At 45.5% G+C, this 22355-nt stretch overlaps 1 protein-coding gene across 1 annotated transcript; it reads right to left on the reverse strand.

Moving 5' to 3' along the window:
- Window positions 1-840: 840 nt before the first annotated feature.
- On the reverse strand, window positions 841-3133 carry LOC141157523 (uncharacterized). Its single transcript, XM_073644920.1, has one exon. It carries the CDS (start codon window positions 2076-2078, stop codon window positions 1464-1466), a length of 615 nt encoding a protein of 204 aa, XP_073501021.1. The 5' UTR covers window positions 2079-3133; the 3' UTR covers window positions 841-1463.
- Between the last annotated feature and the right edge of the window lie 19222 nt (window positions 3134-22355).

Here is a 22355-nt window from a genome sequence, read left to right on the forward strand (position 1 = left end):
AATGATTGTGCTGCGGATTTTTCCGCAATGATAATCCGCAGCGGAAATTTCCGCAGCATGTGCACAGCACATGCGGATTATCATTGGGAAACATGGCAGACAACAAGCGTTTTTAATGCGTTTTCGGAAATGGTGCCGCGGAAACGCATTAAATCTGCATCGTGGGCACGTAGCCTAATACTTACCTGCCGCTGTCTTCACCTTTTATTAGCGCTTTCTTGTGACCGCAACTTCAGACTGTCCGGAAGTCAGAGGTAACGATCACAAGCGCTTAATGTAAGTCTATGGGAGCCAGAACGAGACCCTCATAGACTTGCATTGAAAAGTGACCTCCGGCTCGCACAGCAAACAATGGAGTGATCCGACAGGTCACAAACTGCTGGAGACAGAACCTGAGCAGCGCGGATAGAAAGTGAAGAGGTGGCGGGTTTGAATAAGAGTAGGAGCAGGGAACTTAGATTAGGAGCGCCACTCCAGCGGGAAAAATAAAGCAAAGTTATTGCCGACCTGTTGAAAGCTGATAACTCGCTGATTGGTGGAGGCCAACAGTTGGGACCTGCAGAGATCGGCATAACGGGAACTTTTGTATCTGTTATAAATGGAGTGTGAGGTTGGATGAACGAACGCCGCTCCATTGTTACAGGGATAAAAGTGCCCTGTTCTACACATCAGTGTGGGTCCCAAGGTCGGGGTGCGCCCCCCCCCCCATTGGGTGGTTACCCCCCCCTTCCCATTCCATCCTCCTCATTGTTTGCACTTAATATCTGCCTTCAAAATATTTAAACTACGTTGGTGCTATATCAGTAAAATGATTATTATTAATAATAAAAATCACAAATATTTAAGCAACTTTTTTTTTTTTTTTAATTCAGCATAAAAAATATCAAAACATAAAATACATAAAAGATAAAATTATAAAGTGCAAAATAAAGAGCAACACAAAATGTACAAAAGGAATGAAAGGTCCCAAAGAGAAGGAGGAGGATAAGAGGAAGATGGAGGAGAAGAAGGAGGAGAAAAAGAAGATGGAGACGAAGGAGGAGAAAAAGAAGATGGAGACGAAGGAGGAGAAAAAGAAGATGGAGACGAAGGAGGAGAAAAAGAAGATGGAGAATAAGAAGAAAAGAAGGAGGAGAATTAGAAGAAGAAAATGAAGGAAAAGAAGGAGAACCACCGAGAGGTCACACTGTACTGTCCAGCAGCTCCTCCAGCCACGTCACAGCTGTCACCGAGGCCACGCCCTTCGAACGCCGTCGCTAGGGTGACAGCTTCTGTCCGGCCAATCAGGAGGCGCGGATTGTTTCAAAGTTCCGAGTATAGTGACGGAGGATACATTGTGTCCCGGCGGCGGCGGCGGATCGGGCTGTTGTGTCCGGGCTCCGCCTCTCGGGGGCGCTCTGGAGACACGATCACATCATTGCACAAACACGAGAACAGAAGCGATCTGGTCGGCGGTCGGCGCATCACGCCTTCCTGGATTTGGGCACCTTGGGCACGCTCGGCTTCGCAGTCTTCTTCACCTTCTTGCCCCCCGCACTCGCCGCCGCCGCCTTCTTCTTGCTGCTCTTCTTGGGCTTCTCCTTCTTGGCTTTCTTGTGGCTTTTCTTGGCGGGGCTGCTGGCACTTGTCCTCCTGGCCGCTGCCGGCTTGGGGGTCGCCTTCCTCTCCGGGGTCCCCCCGCCCTCCAGCTTCTTCTTGTTGAGGCGGAAGGAGCCGTTGGCCCCGACCCCCTTCACCTGCAGCAGGGTGTCGTTCTGCACCAGCGCCTTCACCGAGTACTTCAGGTAGGTGCGGCCGTTCTGTTGGTCGAACCAGGAGACCTTCTTGGCTTCTCCGTAGATCTTGGCCAGGGAGGAGCCGTTCCTCTCGCCCAGTTTGCGGATGGTGTCCACCACCAGTTGGCTGTACCTGCCCGGCTGGTTCTTCTTCTTGCCCTTCTTCTTGGAGGTCCCTGATGAGGCTGCAGCCCCCTTGTTCCTCCTGGAGCTTCTCTTCCCTGTGGGGGTCTCATCCTCCCCATCATCACCCTCATCCTCCTCCTCAGTGGTGGGCACGTTCTCCTCCAGCTCCAGCGCCATCCTCTGCTCTGCTTCTGCTCTGTGCAGAGTCCTCTGTGCAGATTACTGTTCTCTGCTCTGCAGATTGCTTTGTGCAGATTGCTTTATGCTCTGCAGAGTCCTCTGTGCAGATTGCTGTTCTCTGCTCTGCAGAGTCCTCTGTGCAGATTGCTGCTCTGTGCTCTGCAGAGTCCTCTGTGCAGATTGCTGTTCTCTGCTCTGCAGAGTCCTCTGTGCAGATTGCTGCTCTGTGCTCTGCAGAGTCCTCTGTGCAGATTGCTGCTCTGTGCTCTGCAGAGTCCTCTGTGCAGATTGCTGTTCTCTGCTCTGCAGAGTCCTCTGTGCAGATTGCTGCTCTGTGCTCTGCAGAGTCCTCTGTGCAGATTGCTGTTCTCTGCTCTGCAGAGTCCTCTGTGCAGATTGCTGCTCTGTGCTCTGCAGAGTCCTCTGTGCAGATTGCTCTATTCTCTGTGCTCTGCAGAGCCCTCTGTGCGGATCTCTGCTCTGTGCTCTGCAGAGTCCTCTGTTCTGATTGCTCTTCTGTGCTCTGCAGAGTCCTCTGTGCAGATTGCTGCTCTGTGCTCTGCAGAGTCCTCTGTGCAGATTGCTCTATTCTCTGTGCTCTGCAGAGCCCTCTGTGCGGATCTCTGCTCTGTGCTCTGCAGAGTCCTCTGTTCTGATTGCTCTTCTGTGCTCTGCAGAGTCCTCTGTGCAGATTGCTGTTCTGTGCTCTGCAGAGTCCTCTGTGCAGATTGCTGTTCTCTGCTCTGTGCTCTGCAGAGTCCTCTGTGCAGATTGCTGTTCTCTGCTCTGTGCTCTGCAGAGTCCTCTGTGCAGATTGCTGTTCTCTGCTCTGTGCTCTGCAGAGTCCTCTGTGCAGATTGCTCTGTTCTCTGCTCTGTGCTCTGCAGAGTCCTCTTGTGCAGATTGCTCTGTTCTCTGCTCTGTGCTCTGCAGAGTCCTCTGTGCAGATTGCTGTTCTCTGCTCTGTAGAGTGCTCTGTGCAGATCTCTGTTCTCTGCTCTGCAGATTGCTCCCAATGTGCCGCTCCTGCCTCTGCACCGCTGCTCTTGTACTGACAGAGCGGACCACGTTGAGAACAACAACAGCCTCAGCCTGTCTCTGCATGAACTTGTGTTTCTTCTGTCACCTTTGCCGCCCTGTACCCCATCACCCAACACCCCCCAACTGCCGACGACCCCCAATTCCTGCAGTCCAGACGCTTCTCTTTACAACCCACCACGACCCCCCTGCAGAATCCCCCCTGAAATCACCAATAGGCAGAAAATAAAAGGTGCTCCCTATGTCGATGTTACAGCCAGGGGTAGGGGGCTGTACTTTACCCGTCTATTTCTCAGTCACCCCAATGTTTTTACTGTGATTAAAACCAGGGGTGCAGAGAGAACCCCCCACAGATGCCGTCGGCTCCCATCGTGGGGGGTCGGTATAATGGGACATTTAAATTAAAGGGTTTAATTTCTTGGAACTAACACAGTTTGCGCCCTCTGGTGGAGGGATGGAGGAAGTGCACATCATCAAAAATAAATCTAAATTTAACAGAAGGACAGGCCTCATCCTGATCGACTGAGCCCAAGAACTGTGATGTATCCCTGCAAGAGAGAGCAGGATCCAGGGGGCCAAATGTCCCCCCACTGCCCTTATGGATTGTGTGGAGGAGGTGCCGCCTCTTTATCTTCACACATACAGCACAATGGCAGACCTGTGTGCACTGTCCCTGAGATCTGACAAGGGCCCTGGTACATGAGATCACTTTGAGCCCTTTTCCTATTGCTCCCCAGATGTCCTGATTTCTAGGGCGATTAGTGGCCCTGACCTCGGCCACACGTCCCACTCACATCTCCCCATGGTAAATCTCAGTGTCAATTATACGGTTACTGATGTGGATCAGACGCATTATTTTAAGCCGCCTAGACCGCCACTAAGCCATAATGGATGACCTGACAATTTCCATTTATGATTTTTCAGATGAAACAAAATCAATGAAGTGAACACTGAAGATTAATAATCTGTCTTGATATTGCAGTCTCCCATTCCTTTATTAACCTTGGTTGCTCTTCTCTGCACCCACTCTAGTTCACCAGGGCTGGCACCAGGAATTTCAGGGCCCCATACTGGCAAAATGTTCGGGCCCCCTTAAGACTCCGAACAGGTTCCATCCCAGCTCCGCCTCCACCCAGGGGTGGATTAAGAGTAGCAAGGGCCCCGGGCAGTTTAGAAGGCGCGCCCCCCCCCCCACACACACACACACCTGATGTATCACATGATCCCCTGCAATAGATCACGTGAAATTAATTTGGCACAATATTAATTATAATAATTTTTTTTTTGGCTGTGTGCCCACTATGCGTTTTTTAAGCAATTCCGCTGCAGAAACGCTTAAAAAAACGCTTGGTAGAAGGTCTGCCATGTTCCCCAATGATAATCCGCATGTGCTGTGCACATGGTGCGGAAATTTCCGCTGCGGATTATCATTGCGGAAAAATCCGCAGCACTACCAATTATTTTGCAGAAGTCCTGCGTTTTCACCGCCATTGACTTGCATTGGAACGCATGGAATCCGCATCACTGCATCTGTACATGCGGAATCCATATGTTTCAATGTGCGGATGGTACCCGGGTGTGGAGGACAGGAGACTCTCCTCTGGACCCGGGTACCATAGAACCTGTAAAAAAAGAATAAAATAAAACATAAATATTATACTTACCTTCTGATGGCCTCCGGTGTCTTTATCCGATGCATCCTGGCTTCCCGGCAGCTCGCGATGGTCTGAAAAGGACCTGCCGTGACGTCATTTAGTCATGTGACGGGTCATGCGACCGCTGACGTTGGCAGGCGATCAGAAGGTAATTTTATATTTATTTTTTATTTTTTACCATTCTTTTACGGTCACACTATATATGCCGGTTGCCGGTTGCATGGATTTATATAGTGTGACCAAGTTGTCAAGCACTTTCCAAGTGATGCTAAAATCGCTTGGAAAGTGATTGACAACCTGCATGCGGAAATGCATGATCAAAACGCTTCACATCCGCATGTTCCTGGCAGGAAAAACACATGTACAATCCGCATGTACAATCCGCATGTACAATCCGCATGTACAATCCGCATGTACAATCCGCATGCGTTTTTTCTGCCAGGGAGATGCAGAAACGCTCAAAAAAAATCCGGAGCATTTCTGCATCGTGGGCACATAGCCTTACATTAATTGTATGACTCAATATTGAGCACACGTAGCCATCTAAACACGGCGGGAGGCCGCACGGCGCCATCTATACACAGCGGGAGGCCACACGTAGCAATCTATACACAGCGGGAGGCCGCACATAGCCATCTATACACAGCGGGAGGCCGCACGTAGCCATCTATACACAGCAGGAGGCCGCACGGCGCCATCTATACACAGCAGGAGGCCGCACAGCTCCATCTATACGCAGCGGGAGGCCACACGGTGCCATCTATACACAGCAGGGGGCCGCACGGTACCATCTATACACAGCAGGAGGCCGCACGTAGCCATCTATACACAGCAGGAGGCCGCACGGCGCCATCTATACACAGCGGGAGGCCGCACGTAGCCATCTATACATAACAGGGGGCCGCATGGTGCCATCTACACACAGCAGGAGGCCGCACGTAGCCATATATACACAGCAGGAGGCTGCACGGTGCCATCTATACACAGCGGGGGGCCGCACGGTGCCATCTATACACAGCAGGAGGCCACACGTAGCCATCTATACACAGCGGGAGGCCACACGGCGCCATCTATACACAGCGGGGGGCCACACGGCGCCATCTATACACAGTGGGAAACCGCACGTAGCCATTTATACACAGCAGGAGGCCGCACGTAGCCATCTATACACAGCAGGAGGCCGCACGTAGCCATCTATACACAGCAGGAGGCCGCACGTAGCCATCTATACACAGCAGGAGGCCGCACGTAGCCATCTATACACAGCGGGAGGCCACACGGCGCCATCTATACACAGCGGGAGGCCGCACGTAGCCATCTATACACAGCAGGAGGCCGCACAGCGCCATCTATACACAGCAGGAGGCCGCACGTAGCCATCTATACACAGCGGGAGGCCGCACGGCACCCCCCCCCCCCCCAGAGACAGCAGGAGGTCGCACGCAGTCACGCACACACAAACATATACAGATATATACATACACGCATAAACACATTTGAAACACAAAAATACATATAAACAGACATCACACAATGATATCTGCCTGCACACACTCACACATATACACACACACTCTCTCACACACACACTCTCTCACACACTCACACTCTCTCATACACACACACTCTCTCATACACACACAGACACACACACACAGATTCACCATCCCCAGGCTCCGCTCCAGTCCCCCTGCTGCTCCTCTCCGGTGCAGCACTGCAGGCCGGGCGCGCACTGCGTGACATCACAGCTAGGAGACACGGCCGCGCACAGGGCCGTGTCTCCTAGCAGTGACACGGTCGGGCCAGCACAGGGAAGTTAACTGCTGCAGTGCTGGCCTGGCCGGAGAAGAAGCGTCCGTGCGCCGCTGCTGGGACAGCGGTCCGGCGCCCCCCCGCCACTGTCTGCCAGTATGTGCCGCAGCGCCGCACATATAATGAGGGCAATCTGGCCATAGGAGCCCCGGGCCCTCTGGAGGCCCGAGGCCCCGGGCGGTAGACCGGATTGCCCTCATTATAATCCGCCTATGCCTCCACCTCTCAAACCTTCCACAGTCCCACCGCCCACTCTTGGAAAAACTCCACTTCTACACCACGTTCTCACCAATCACACATTAACAGTTCCCATCGAACACCAGATCGCACATAGCCAGCAGCTTTTGTTTTGGCCAAAAGATTTTTTAAGCCACTACCACCACAAGGCAGACTCTTCTGGCCGGGCCCTACTCTACTCTAACCTATTAAACATTTCTTAAAATATCCAATACTCTTTTTAGATATATTTTTTTAAGTGAACGTGTCACATAATGTTTTAAAATGACCAGTAATACCACATACAAGGGACAAATACAGTCACACCATGGCTGGATCACATATTACGACCACATAGTGACCGGATAATACCACATGCAAGGAACAAATAACTTCATACCATGACCAGATCGCATATTACCACCACATAGTGACCGAATAATACCACATACAAAGAACAAATGCCGTCACACCATGAGCAGACCACATATTACCACCACATAGTGACCGAATAATACCACATACAAGGAACAAATACCGTCACGCCATGAGCAGACCACATATTACCACCACATAGTGACTGAATAATACCCCATACAAGGGACAAATACCACCACACCATGACCAGACCACATATTGCCACCACATAGTGACCAAATAATACCACATACAAGGAACAAATATTGCCACACCATGACCAGACCACATATTACCAACATATAATGACCGAATAATACCACATACAAGGAACAAATACTGCCACATCATGACCAGACCATATATTACCTCCATAGTGACAGAATAATACCACATACAGGGAACAAATACCGCCACACCACAACCAGACCACATATTACCATCACATAGTGACAAAATAATACCACGTATAAGGTATAAATACTACCACACCATGATCAGACCACATATTACCACCACATAGTGACCGCATAGTACCACATATAAGGTACAAATACCGCCACGTCATGACCAGACCACATATTAGCACGGCATAATCACAGTGACTGAATAATACCACATACAAGGAATAAATACTGCCACACCATGACCGGACCACATATTACCACCAATAGTGACCGAATAATTCCACATACAATGAACAAATACCGCCACACCGTGACAAAGACGACATATTACCACCACATAGTGACTGAATAATACCATCACACCATGACCAGACCACATATTACCACCACATAGTGACCGAATAATACCACAATGAACAAATACCATCACACCATGACCAGACCACTAAGTACCGCCACATAGTGACTGAATAATACCCTATATAAGGGACAAATACCACCACACCATGACCAGACCACGTATTATCATCACATAGTGACCGAATAATACCACATACAAGGAACAAATACTGCCACACAATGACCAGACCACATAGTGACCAAATAATACCACATACAAGGAACAAATACCGCCACACCATGACCAGACCACATATTACCACCATATAATGACCAAATAATACCACATACAAGGAACAAATACTGCCACACCATGACCAGACCACTAAGTACCGCCACATAGTGACTGAATAATACCCCATACAAGGGACAAATACCACCACACCATGATCAGACCACATATTACCACCACATAGTGACCAAATAATACCACATACAAGGAACAAATACCACCACACCATGATCAGACCACATATTACCACCACATAGTGACCGCATAATACCACATACAAGGTACAAATACTGCCACATCATCACCAGACAACATATTACCACCACATAGTGACCGAATAATACATACAAGGAACAAATACTGCCACATCATGACCAGACCACATATTACCACCACATAGTGACTGAATAATACCATCACACCATGACCAGACCACATATTACCGCCACATAGTGACCGAATAATACCACAATGAACAAATACCATCACACCATGACCAGACCACTATGTACCGCCACATAGTGAATAATACCCCATATAAGGGACAAATACCACCACACCATGACCAGACCACATATTATCACATAGTTACCGAATAATACCACATACAAGGAACAAATACCACCACACAATGACCAGACCACATAGTGACCAAATAATACCACATACAAGGAACAAATACCGCCACACCATGACCAGACCACATATTACCACCATATAATGACCAAATAAATCACATACAAGGAACAAATACTGCCACTTCATGACCAGACCACATATTACCACCATAGTGACAGAATAATACCACATACAAGGAACAAATACTGCCACACCACAACCAGACTACATATTACCACCATGTAGTGTGTAGTGCCGGCGTCCCTGCCCTCTGCTAGGCAGGGACGGTGTTCCCCTCACCGCTCTGCTCCGTGCCCGGCGTCCCTCTCCCGCTCTGCTGGCAGCGCGCGCTCCTTCCCGGCCACTGTGCTTAGGGCGCGCGCGCGCGCTCTCCTCCCTCTTAAAGGGGCCGCGCGCGCCGTCCTAAGGAGTCCCCGGCCAATGGCCGGAGGACTTTACCATATATAAGGCACCTCCTCCAAAATGGAGGTGCCCGAGCAATGTTGTTTGCACCTGTGTCTCACCTGTGCTTCAGCCCTCAGGTCCCGTTGCCAGTTACCTGCCAGTTACCTGCCAGATTCCTGCCTGATTACTTGCTACCTGCCTGCTAGTCTGCGGTCCGACGGTCTGCCTTACTAATCCTCTCAGTCTGTCTAAGGACCAGCCTGCCCGCTCACCTGGGAGCGCACATCAGCTACCTGCCTGCTTGCCTGAGGTCCGACGGTCTGCCTTCCAACTCCTGTCAGTCTGTCTATGGACCAGCTTGCCCGCTCACCTGGGAGCGCACATCTGCTACCTGCCTGCTAGCCTACCTGGAGGCTCCGCCGTCACGTGCTGTGACCACCTGCCTGTCCAGTGACTCCTGCCCGCTCACCTGGGAGCGCTCATCTGCTACCTGTCTGCTTGCCTACCCGGAGGCTCTGCCGTCACGTGCTGTGACCACCCGCCTGTCCAGAGACTTCTGCCCGCTCACCTGGGAGCACTCATCTGTCGCCTGTCCGCTGGTCTTCCTGGAGGCTCCGCCGTCACATGCTGTGACCACCCGTTCATCCAGAGACTCTCGCCTGCTCACCTGGGAGCTCACGTCTATCTTCAGCCGCCACAGGTCGTACCAACCCTATACCTAGAGACTGCCCCGGTCACTTGCCGTGACCTCCAGCCCGTTCACTCAGAGACTGTCCCGTTCACTCAGAGACTGTCCCGTTCACCTGCTGAGACTACCAGCCCGCCTTCCCTGGTCGCCACCCGCTCCCTTACAAGGACCGCCCCCTTGTATAGTAGCTCAGAGGTTCCGCCTCCCAGACCCGTTACATAGTGACTAAATAATACCACATATAGGGTATAAATACCACCACACCATGATCAGACCACATATTAAGACCATATACAAGGAACTAATACCGTCACACCACAATCAGACCACATATTACCACCACACAGTGACCGAATAATACCACATACAAGGAACAAATACCGCCACATCATCACCAGACAACATATTACCACCACATAGTGACCAAATAATAATACCACATACAAGGAACAAATACCGCTACATCATGACCAGACTACATATTAGCACCGCATAACCACAGTGACTGAGTAATACCACATATAAGGAGCAAATACCGCCACACCATGCCCGGACCACATATTACCACCACATAGTGACCGAATAATACCACATACAAGGAACAAATACAGCCACACCATAGCCAGACCACATATTACCACCACAGTGACTGAATAATTCCACATACAATGAACAAATACCATCATACCATGACCAGATCACATATTACCACCACATAGTGACCGAATAATTCCACATACAATGAACAAATACCATCACACCATGACCAGATCACATATTACCACCACATAATGACCGAATAATTCCACATACAATGAACAAATACCATAACACCATGACCAGATCACATTACTACCACATAGTGATGGAATAATACCACATACAAGGGACAAATACCGCCACACCATGACCAGACCACATTTCACCACCACATAGTGTCTGAATAATACCACATACAAAGGACAAATACCGCCACACCATGACCAGACCACATATTACCACCACATAGTGACTGAATAATATCACATACAAGGAACAAATACCGCTATATCATGGACAGATTATATATTACCACCACATAGTGGCTGAATAAAACCACATACAAGGGATAAATACCTCCACACCATGACCAGATCACATATTACCACTACATAGTGACCAATAATACCACATACAGGGGCCAAATACTGCCACACCATGGCCAGATCACATATTACCACCACATAGTAACCGAATAATACCACATACAAAGGGACAAATACCATCACACCATGACCAGATCACATATTACCACCACATAGTGACCGAATCCTACAATACTGATAATTAATAAAAAAAACACAATACTAATATTACCATAAGTGCCATTATACACAGGATCTCTGTACAAAGTATACAGTGTATAGTGTAAGTGTACAGTTAATACAGTGCTCACCGGTGACATTATACACAGGAGCTCTGTACATAGTGTCAGGGTACATGTAATACAGTGATCACCAGGGACATTATACACAGGAACTCTGTATATAGTGTATAGTGTACAGGTAATACAGTGATCACCAGTGACATTATACACAAGAGCTCTGTATATAGTGTATAGGTAATACAGTGATCACCAGTTACATTATACACAGAAGCTCTGTATATAGTGTCAGGGTACATGTAATACAGTGATCACCAGTGACATTATACACAGAAGCTCTGTATATAGTGTATAGTGTACAGGTAATACAGTGATCACCAGTGACATTATACACGAGCTCTGTATATAGTGTACAGTTAATACAGTGATAACCAGTTACATTATACACAGGAGCTCTGTATATAGTGTTAGTGTACAGGTAATACAATGATCACCAGTGATATTATACACAGGAGCTGCTCTGTGTATGGTGTCAGTGTACAGGAAATACAATGATCACCAGTGACATTATACACAGGAGCTCTGTATATAGTGTACAGGTAATACAGTGATCACCAGTGACATTATACACAGCAGCTCTGTATATAGTGTAGGTAATACAGGGATCACCAGTGACATTATACACAAGAGCTGCTCTGTGTATGGTGTCAGTGTACAGGTAATACAATGATCACCAGTGACATTATACACAGCAGCCCTGTATATAGTGTAGGTAATACAGGGATCATCAGTGACATTATATACAGGAGCTCAGCATATAGTGTACAGGTAATACAGTGATCACCAGTGGCATTATACACAAGAGCTCTGTATATAGTGTCAGTGTACAGGTAACACAGTGATCATGAGTGACATTATACACAAGAGCTCTGTATATAGTGTCAGTGTACAGGTAATACAGTGATCACCTGTGACATGCAGAGGAGCTCTGTATATAGTGTCAGTGTACAGGTAATCCAGTGATCACCAGTGATATTATACACAGGAGCTCTGTATATAGGGTACAGGTAATACAGTGATCACCAGTGACATTATACACAGGAGCTCTGTATATAGTGTATAGGTAATACAGGGAACACCAGTGACATTATACACAAGAGCTCTGTATATAGTGTCAGTGTAGAGGTAATACAGGGATCACCAGTGACATTATACACAAGAGCTCTGTATATAGTGTCAGTGTAGAGGTAATACAGGGATCACCAGTGACATTATACACAGGAGCTCTGTATATAGTGTCAGTGTACAGGTAATACAGGGATCACCAGTGACATCATACACAGGAGCTCTGTATATAGTGTCAGTGTACAGGTAATACAGGGATCACCAGTGACATTTTGCACAAGAGCTCTGTATATAGTGTATAGTGTACAGGTAATACAGGGATCACCAGTGACATTATGCATAGGAGCTCTGTATATAGTGTCACTGTACAGGTAATACAGTGATCCCCAGTGACATTATACACAGGAGCTCTGTATATAGTGTCAGTGTACAGGTAATACAGGGATCACCAGTGACATTATACACAAGAGCTCTGTATATAGTGTATAGTGTACAGGTAATACAGGGATCACCAGTGACACTATGCATAGGAGCTCTGTATATAGTGTCAGTGTACAGGTAATACAGGGATCACCAGTGACATTATACACAAGAGCTCTGTATATAGTGTATAGTGTACAGGTAATACAGGGATCACCAGTGACACTATGCATAGGAGCTCTGTATATAGTGTCAGTGTACAGGTAATACAGGGATCACCAGTGACATTATACACAGGAGCTCTGTATATAGTGTCAGTGTACAGGTAATACAGTGATCACGAGCGACATTATACACAGGAGCTCTGTATATAGTGTCAGTGTACAGGTAATACAGTGATCACCAGTGACATTATACACAGGAGCTCTGTATATAGTGTCAGTGTACAGGTAATACAGTGATCACCAGTGACATTATACACAGGAGCTCTGTATATAGTGTACAGATAATACAGTGATCACCAGTGACATTATACACAGGAGCTCTTTATATAGTGTACAGGTAATACAGGGATCACCAGTGACATTATACACAGGAGCTCTGTATATAGTGTCAGTGTACAGGTAATACAGTGATCACCAGTGACATTATACACAGGAGCTCTGTATATAGTGTCAGTATACAGGTAATACAGTGATCACCAGTGATATTATACACAGGAGCTCTGTATATAGTGTTAGTGTAGAGGTAATACAGGGATCACCAGTGATATTATACACAGGGGCTCTGTATATAGTGTCAGTGTAGAGGTAATCCAGTGATCACCAGTGACATTATACACAGGAGCTCTGTATATAGTGTCAGTGTACAGGTAATACAGTGATCACCAGTGACATTATACACAGGAGCTCTGTATATAGTGTCAGTGTACAGATAATACAGTGATCACCAGTGACATTATACACAGGAGCTCTGTATATAGTGTACAGGTAATACAGTGATCACCAGTGACATTATACACAGGAGCTCTGTATATAGTGTACAGGTAATACAGGGATCACCAGTGACATTATACACAGGAGCTCTGTATATAGTGTCAGTGTAGAGGTAATACAGTGATCACCAGTGACATTATACACAGGAACTCTGTATATAGTGTCAGTATACAGGTAATACAGTGATCACCAGTGATATTATACACAGGAGCTCTGTATATAGTGTCAGTGTAGAGGTAATACAGGGATCCCCAGTGATATTATACACAGGGGCTCTGTATATAGTGTCAGTGTAGAGGTAATCCAGTGATCACCAGTGACATTATACACAGGAGCTCTGTATATAGTGTCAGTGTACAGGTAATACAGTGATCACCAGTGACATTATACACAGGAGCTCTGTATATAGTGTCAGTGTACAGGTAATACAGTGATCACCAGTGACATTATACACAGCAGCTCTGTATATAGTGTATAGTGTACAGGTAATACAGGGATCACCAGTGACATTATACACAGGAGCTCTGTATATAGTGTATAGTGTACAGGTAATACAGTGATCACCAGTGACATTATACACAGGAGCTCTGTATATAGTGTCAGTGTACAGGTAATACAGTGATCACCAGTGACATTATACACAGCAGCTCTTTATATAGTGTATAGTGTACAGGTAATACAGTGATCACCAGTGACATTATACACAGCAGCTCTTTATATAGTGTATAGTGTACAGGTAATACAGGGATCACCAGTGACATTATACACAGGAGCTCTGTATATAGTGTCAGTGTACAGGTAATACAGTGATCACGAGCGACATTATACACAGGAGCTCTGTATATAGTGTCAGTGTACAGGTAATACAGTGATCACCAGTGACATTATACACAGGAGCTCTGTATATAGTGTCAGTGTACAGGTAATACAGTGATCACCAGTGACATTATACACAGGAGCTCTGTATATAGTGTCAGTGTACAGGTAATACAGTGATCACCAGTGACATTATACACAGGAGCTCTGTATATAGTGTACAGGTAATACAGTGATCACCAGTGACATTATACACAGGAGCTCTGTATATAGTGTACAGGTAATACAGGGATCACCAGTGACATTATACACAGGAGCTCTGTATATAGTGTCAGTGTAGAGGTAATACAGTGACATTATACACAGGAGCTCTGTATATAGTGTCAGTATACAGGTAATCCAGTGATCACCAGTGATATTATACACAGGAGCTCTGTATATAGTGTCAGTGTAGAGGTAATACAGGGATCACCAGTGATATTATACACAGGGGCTCTGTATATAGTGTCAGTGTAGAGGTAATCCAGTGATCACCAGTGACATTATACACAGGAGCTCTGTATATAGTGTCAGTGTACAGGTAATACAGTGATCACCAGTGACATTATACACAGGAGCTCTGTATATAGTGTCAGTGTACAGGTAATACAGTGATCACCAGTGACATTATACACAGCAGCTCTGTATATAGTGTATAGTGTACAGGTAATACAGGGATCACCAGTGACATTATACACAGGAGCTCTGTATATAGTGTATAGTGTACAGGTAATACAGTGATCACCAGTGACATTATACACAGGAGCTCTGTATATAGTGTCAGTGTACAGGTAATACAGTGATCACCAGTGACATTATACACAGCAGCTCTTTATATAGTGTATAGTGTACAGGTAATACAGGGATCACCAGTGACATTATACACAGGAGCTCTGTATATAGTGTATAGTGTACAGGTAATACAGTGATCACCAGTGACATTATACACAGGAGCTCTGTATATAGTGTCAGTGTACAGTTAATACAGGGATCACCAGTGACATTATACACAGGAGCTCTGTATATAGTGTCAGTGTACAGGTAATACAGTGATCACCAGTGACATTATACACAGGAGCTCTGTATATAGTGTCAGTATACAGGTAATACAGTAATCACCAGTGATATTATACACAGGAGCTCTGTATATAGTGTCAGTGTAGAGGTAATACAGGGATCACCAGTGATATTATACACAGGGGCTCTGTATATAGTGTCAGTGTAGAGGTAATCCAGTGATCACCAGTGACATTATACACAGGAGCTCTGTATATAGTGTCAGTGTACAGGTAATACAGTGATCACCAGTGACATTATACACAGGAGCTCTGTATATAGTGTCAGTATACAGGTAATACAGTGATCACCAGTGATATTATACACAGGAGCTCTGTATATAGTGTCAGTGTAGAGGTAATACAGGGATCACCAGTGATATTATACACAGGGGCTCTGTATATAGTGTCAGTGTACAGGTAATACAGGGATCACCAGTGACATTATACACAGGAGCTCTGTATATAGTGTCAGTGTACAGGTAATACAGTGATCACGAGCGACATTATACACAGGAGCTCTGTATATAGTGTCAGTGTACAGGTAATACAGTGATCACCAGTGACATTTTACACAGGAGCTCTGTATATAGTGTCAGTGTACAGATAATACAGTGATCACCAGTGACATTATACACAGGAGCTCTGTATATAGTGTACAGGTAATACAGTGATCACCAGTGACATTATACACAGGAGCTCTGTATATAGTGTACAGGTAATACAGGGATCACCAGTGACATTATACACAGGAGCTCTGTATATAGTGTCAGTGTAGAGGTAATACAGTGATCACCAGTGACATTATACACAGGAGCTCTGTATATAGTGTCAGTATACAGGTAATACAGTGATCACCAGTGATATTATACACAGGAGCTCTGTTTATAGTGTCAGTGTAGAGGTAATACAGGGATCCCCAGTGATATTATAGACAGGGGCTCTGTATATAGTGTCAGTGTAGAGGTAATCCAGTGATCACCAGTGACATTATACACAGGAGCTCTGTATATAGTGTCAGTGTACAGGTAATACAGTGATCACCAGTGACATTATACACAGCAGCTCTGTATATAGTGTATAGTGTACAGGTAATACAGGGATCACCAGTGACATTATACACAGGAGCTCTGTATATAGTGTATAGTGTACAGGTAATACAGTGATCACCAGTGACATTATACACAGGAGCTCTGTATATAGTGTCAGTGTACAGGTAATACAGTGATCACCAGTGACATTATACACAGCAGCTCTTTATATAGTGTATAGTGTACAGGTAATACAGGGATCACCAGTGACATTATACACAGGAGCTCTGTATATAGTGTCAGTGTACAGGTAATACAGTGATCACGAGCGACATTATACACAGGAGCTCTGTATATAGTGTCAGTGTACAGGTAATACAGTGATCACCAGTGACATTATACACAGGAGCTCTGTATATAGTGTCAGTGTACAGGTAATACAGTGATCACCAGTGACATTATACACAGGAGCTCTGTATATAGTGTACAGGTAATACAGTGATCACCAGTGACATTATACACAGGAGCTCTGTATATAGTGTACAGGTAATACAGGGATCACCAGTGACATTATACACAGGAGCTCTGTATATAGTGTCAGTGTACAGGTAATACAGTGATCACCAGTGACATTATACACAGGAGCTCTGTATATAGTGTACAGGTAATACAGTGATCACCAGTGACATTATACACAGGAGCTCTGTATATAGTGTACAGGTAATACAGGGATCACCAGTGACATTATACACAGGAGCTCTGTATATAGTGTCAGTGTAGAGGTAATACAGTGATCACCAGTGACATTATACACAGGAGCTCTGTATATAGTGTACAGGTAATACAGGGATCACCAGTGACATTATACACAGGAGCTCTGTATATAGTGTCAGTGTACAGGTAATACAGTGATCACCAGTGACATTATACACAGGAGCTCTGTATATAGTGTACAGGTAATACAGTGATCACCAGTGACATTATACACAGGAGCTCTGTATATAGTGTACAAGTAATACAGGGATCACCAGTGACATTATACACAGGAGCTCTGTATATAGTGTATAGTGTACAGGTAATACAGTGATCACCAGTGACATTATACACAGGAGCTCTGTATATAGTGTCAGTGTACAGGTAATACAGTGATCACCAGTGACATTATACACAGCAGCTCTTTATATAGTGTATAGTGTACAGGTAATACAGGGATCACCAGTGACATTATACACAGGAGCTCTGTATATAGTGTATAGTGTACAGGTAATACAGTGATCACCAGTGACATTATACACAGGAGCTCTGTATATAGTGTCAGTGTACAGGTAATACAGGGATCACCAGTGACATTATACACAGGAGCTCTGTATATAGTGTCAGTGTACAGGTAATACAGTGATCACCAGTGACATTATACACAGGAGCTCTGTATATAGTGTCAGTGTACAGGCCATCACTTCTTCCAGCCAGGACTCGTCTCTCCAGAAAATAACAGTTATCTAGAGCACCACTTCCAGATCACATTCCCCACTTTTTTCCCCAACTTCTACATTACACAGCTGAATACATACGTGCTCGCACCTTTAATATATAATTAGTTATTATGCAATCCACCATTCCAAATATGAATTGTAATGCACCACTGTGCCCCCAATAGCTATAAATAACAACTTTCCCCAACCAATAAATATGTAAATTAATTAGCACCTCTGCTGTTTCCCCCAATTCATTACCAGTCACATTCCTGCATACTCAATGCCCCCCACTCTGTACCTCCCACTCCACCCAGTTCATTATATTTACATACCCCCCCTCCACCCCAATTCACTGTCATATCCTCCCTCCCACCTCCACCCTCAATTCATAATTTACTATCCCCTAGTCTCAATTCATTATCATTTGCTGTACCCCACCCTCTATTCATTATCATTTGCTGTACCCTTACCAATTCATCAGTATTTGCTCTGCCCAACCACCTACCCTCAATTCATCATTTGTTGTCCCCCACCCTCAATTCATCATTTGCGGTCCTCCACCCAAAATTCATCATTATTTGCACTCTCACCCTAATGCATCATCATTCAATGCCCCCCACCCTCACTTCATTATCATCCCATCCCCCCCAAACCCATTGAATTCATTTTATTAAAAAAATAGTTTTTTTTATACTTGTCTCTCATACGATCCCTTGGAGCAGCTCCGCTTCTAGTATCCTGGCTAGTGGTGCACGTACCTGCGGTCACCAGCGCATCACAGAAGAGGCGGAGGGACTCCCTTGGAGATGCATGGCGTTCAGTTTTGACGGCCATGGAGCTCCAGGAAGGCTTCCTGTGCAGAGATGTGCTCTGCTGATGGCGGTGCGCCGGCACACAATACCTTATCATACCCTGGGGCCCGGTAAGCAGAAGCTCATTCTGGCAGTGTCACTGTGTCTCTGAAGCCAGGTGCACGCTTCCCAGCTTCAGGGGCGCACTTGTGCATGTCCCGAAGATGGCTCCCAGTCATGGGCAGTGCGCGCCTCTGAAGCCGGGAAGCGTACACTTGGCTTCAGAGACGCAGTCCGAATGAGCAGAGCACGTGCGCGAGATTTGCATGAGCGGCGATGACGCCGTTCGTGCAAATGATCTTATCACGCCCATAGTGATATCATTACATTGAAAGAGGGCTGACTAGTCTGGCGCAACTAACGCCCCATCGACTAGTCAAAGCCCTCGTTAGCATAGGAAACGGGGACATTATAAATGCTTTTTTTTTTATACCTTCTTTTCACTCGATAACGTATTACAGGGAATTTACTCATACATAGGTGACTGCTGCTGGGTTGGAGGGCCTGACAGGTTCCCTTTAATGCATCCTATTATTTTATTAGCCTTGGCAGCAGCTGACTGACACTGGTCCCTAAAATGGAGTTTGCCATCCACCCAGGTTTTTCAGTGAGTTTTATAATTTAGTACTTAATTACACATTTTATTTCCTCTGCTCACAACCTTCCATTTATCTACAATAAACTTCAATTGCCATTTCTCAGCCCAAGCCTCCAGCTTATATCAATCCCTCTGTAACATTAAATTATCCTCCTGTGTGTTGATTACCTTGAAAATATTGAAATTGTACTCTGTATGTCCGCTACAAGACCATTAATAAATGTTAGAAAGAAGAGGGCCCATCACTGACCCCTGTGTACACCACCGTTAACTGTGACCCAATCAGAGTGTGTTCCATTAATAACCAATCTTTGTTTCTGATCAGTGAGCCAGTTGTTAACCCAGTAACACATTTGTATATGTTGTGCGGCGGGATGTACTGTGCATGTGCTAAAACACTGGCATCTTGTGCTTCTGATTATCCGGTAGGCTTCATTCACACCAGAACAGTGCTATACATGCAGAGAATGGGATTTGGAATTTGCTATAGAATGTAGTGATGGAGCTGGGTACAGTACACCTGGCAGGACCACGCATGCCCACGATGTGGAGGGAGCTGGTAGTGATATAGAGCGACATCACAATGCCAATCAAGACTGGAAAGGAGGAATAGACATTGGAGTGACTCTCCCGCATACAGCAACGCCCACCTGACTCTTTAGTGGTACTTAGCATACAGCTGGCACCATTGATCCTACAGGGGTTATGCGGTAACTATATGGTAACTCTTCCAGGTGGTCTATTTCGGCATGGTGTCGGTGAAAATATTAAAATGACGGGTTTTCTTTAAAAGGGTATTCCAGCCTAATCAAGTTACAGATGCATCTCACAAAATTAAAATATCATCAAAAAGTTAATTTATTTCAGTTCTTCAATATAAAAAGTGAAACTCCTGTATTATATAGAGTCATTACACACAGAGGGATCTATTATATAGAGTCATTACACACAGAGGGATCTATTATATAGAGTCATTACACGCAGAGGGATCTATTATATAGAGTCATTACACACAGAGGGATCTATTATATAGAGTCATTACACACAGAGGGATCTATTATATAGAGTCATTACACACAGAGGGATCTATTATATAGTCATTACACACAGAGGGATCTATTATATAGTCATTACACACAGAGGGATCTATTATATAGAGTCATTACACACAGAGGGATCTATTATATAGAGTCATTACACACAGAGGGATCTATTATATAGTCATTACACACAGAGGGATCTATTATATAGAGTCATTACACACAGAGGGATCTATTATATAGAGTCATTACACACAGAGGGATCTATTATATAGAGTCATTACACACAGAGGGATCTATTATATAGAGTCATTACACACAGAGGGATCTATTATATAGAGTCATTACACACAGAGGGATCTATTATATAGAGTCATTACACACAGAGGGATCTATTATATAGAGTCATTACACACAGAGGGATCTATTTCACATGTTTATTTCTGTTAATGTTGATGATCATCTGATAAATCGGGGAGGGGGCCTTGCTCCCAGAGGAGAACTGATGACACAATTAGGACCGGCTCCAGGGCAACAGAGTCACGGCTGGTAGACCCAGGTGCCGGCTGTACAACACTGCTGGCTCCATCGATGCAGTGCGCCCAGAAAACAAATGGGGCGTCAGATATTGTGGCTGAATGACGATATTCCCCATCAGATTAACGTGGAGGTTACACATTCCATTAAATAGGTGAAGAAACTCATCTAGAAGAGCGCAAACAATTGGGAAAGGGGGATACACAAGTCATCAGCATAGAGGGAACACTGACTTCATAAAAGATAAAATTCTGACTAACTGCAGCCACCACTAGGGGGAGCTCACTGTATATGGATTGATACATCAATGGAAGCTCTATATATGTGTTTAATGAGCTCCACCTAGTGGCGGCTGCAGGGAGCAGTTACGTAGCATCCTCACAAGCAGCTCAGTGCGGAGCCCCCCCCAACCACAAAGATATAGGCTTTATAGCAGGACTATATTAAACAAAGATTTTAGAGTTTCCCCAATTTTTTTTTTATTTTTTTTTTAACTATGTACAGAAATAATATAGTAACCCGCGGCAATAAAGCAGAAAGGTCACGTGTCTATTACACACGCCCCATACGTCAGAGTCTGATCCAACCCACAGAACTTCTGCCGACACAGAGGAAACCCGTGACAATGAGACATTTGCAGTTGACGTTCTATAATGTAGAATGTTCCTCTGCCACTAGGTGGCACTGTAACATGTGCGGCAACATCAGCTTCCTGCAGGCAACCGAGTGCACAATGGCACTTAAAGGGTAGGTGCTACAAACTTTTGCAATACACATGGGGAATGTTGTTTTTTTTTTTTCGCACCCAGTGGTCCCCAGGAATGACTTTGAATGCGACTGGAGAAGAATACGAATAATATTTACCTCCATATTTCCATTCACCTCCAGTAGGTGGCACTGCAGAGACAGTTCAGGTGAGGAGAGCTAATTTGCCTGCCTTCTCCCATGGAGCATTGCCTGTAGGACGACTTCCAGTATTAACCTCTGATAGGAGGAGTTAGAGAGACTCCGCCTTCCTCCGGAAGAGCTAATTTTACATATT

Source organism: Phyllobates terribilis, unplaced genomic scaffold (assembly GCF_046119375.1).
Source record: "Phyllobates terribilis strain yellow unplaced genomic scaffold, ASM4611937v1 Scaffold_8__6_contigs__length_399053987, whole genome shotgun sequence".
NCBI lineage: Eukaryota > Metazoa > Chordata > Amphibia > Anura > Dendrobatidae > Phyllobates > Phyllobates terribilis.

Excerpts from the sequence above, each read along its gene's own strand:
- LOC141157523 (XM_073644920.1), bottom strand. The coding sequence starts at position 2,078 with ATGGCGCTGGAGCTGGAGGAGAACGTGCCCACCACTGAGGAGGAGGAT.